The 1,496-nt window shown below is 42.1% G+C and overlaps 1 protein-coding gene across 1 annotated transcript; it reads left to right on the top strand.

Annotated features, from left to right (window-relative positions):
- Positions 1-847: 847 nt before the first annotated feature.
- Positions 848-1,243, top strand: LOC307098785 (small ribosomal subunit protein eS24-like; the record flags this gene model as incomplete). Its single annotated transcript, XM_079769830.1, has 1 exon — positions 848-1,243. The coding sequence occupies one exon, from the start codon at positions 848-850 to the stop codon at positions 1,241-1,243; it is 396 nt and encodes a 131-aa protein (XP_079625956.1).
- Positions 1,244-1,496: the final 253 nt, after the last annotated feature.

Below are 1,496 nucleotides of genomic sequence, written 5' to 3'. Positions count from 1 at the left end.
TATGCTGGGTGATGGAGTTGTGGGTGACGAGAATGACCCTAAGTTAGCTATGAGGTGACCGACTGCTAACATAGCATTCAGGTAATTATTAGGTAAGGGGGAAATGTTTGTGATTTTTAGCTTGTGCACTGCAACCTAGTTTAGGATTGGACAGATCCTAATTATCTTATCATTTTATGATACATAGCAAGGAAAGAGGTATGTCCCCTTATAAGACTGGTTCTGGTCATTGAATAGGTTTTCTTTGGCATATAGGTCAATGAAAAAGGAAGTGTGGCATGTGTTCACCATCCCAGTGATTTTGAAATGCCTCAGAGTGGTTAACATCTCTAGTAGGCCTCAGCACAGTAAGCTCTCTCTATCTGGAGCACTCCTGGGTCTTCCCAGTCCTCCCCCTCCCATCCCTGTTCTCACCCCACCCCACCCCACCCCCACTACATCACTTTTATTTACCCTTCTCTCTCCTAAGCTCCAAGGGCCCCTTCTTTTGCCTCTGTAACTTGTTTCCTGAGCCCATTATTTCCACAGCTCACTTTTCTACCTCTGTGATTTTCTAAATAAACTTTCTCTTATAGTTTGAAAATAATAATCCTCAGCACAGCGCCAAGACTCAGGGGGTAAGAGGAATACCAAAGGGGTTAGAGACATAATCAAGGAGAGTTCAAAGAAAACTAAATTCAGCTGTCTCAGAGATTTGTCCATACGGGGCGTCATTAGAAAGTGTAAATGACCTGCTAAATTCTTTGGTATTGAGAAGATATTTCTGAAATGTAGAGATCAAAATTAAATCATTCAAAGACTGTGCCTGCTCTTTTCCTCCCTGGCTGCTTGAAGATCAACTTTCATCATGAATGACACAGTAACTATCTGGACCAGGAAGTTCATGACCAACAGACTACTTCAGTGGAAGCAAATGGTAATTGATGTCCTTCACCCTGGGAAGGCAACAGTACCCAAGACAGAAATTTGGGAAAAACTAGCCAAAATGTATAAGACCACACCAGATGTCATCTTTGTGTTTGGATTCAGAACCCACTTTGGCAGTGGCAAGACCACTGGCTTTAGCATGATTTGTGATTCCTTGGATTACACAAAGAAAAATGAACCCAAGCATAGACTTGCAAGACATGGCCTATATGAGAAGAAGAAGACCTCAAGAAAACAGAGAAAGGAACGCAAGAACAGAATGAAAAAAGTCAGGGGGACTGCAAAGGCCAATGTTGGTGCTGGCAGAAAGGAGTAAAGATTCTTCAGTGACTATCTGTGGTGATTGTGCAGATTTTTCATGAGAGGATTAATAAACTAAGAACTTCTAAAAAAGACTGTGTGCCTCCGTGTATATGCTTACATATATATACAGTAAATTGGAGAGAGAGCTTGTTGAGTATGTGACTTGGAGACCTGGGTTCCCTGAGCTGTGGTCCACTAGTGATCTAACTCAATAAATCAGCAAGAACCATGTGTTGTGTCCTTGCTATGTGCTCAGTTCACCTGCT

The sequence above is a fragment of the Cnephaeus nilssonii genome, assembly GCF_951640355.1.
Source record: "Cnephaeus nilssonii genome assembly, chromosome: 4".
Taxonomy (NCBI): Eukaryota; Metazoa; Chordata; class Mammalia; order Chiroptera; family Vespertilionidae; genus Cnephaeus; species Cnephaeus nilssonii.
This window is presented reverse-complemented; position numbering and strand designations above follow the sequence as displayed.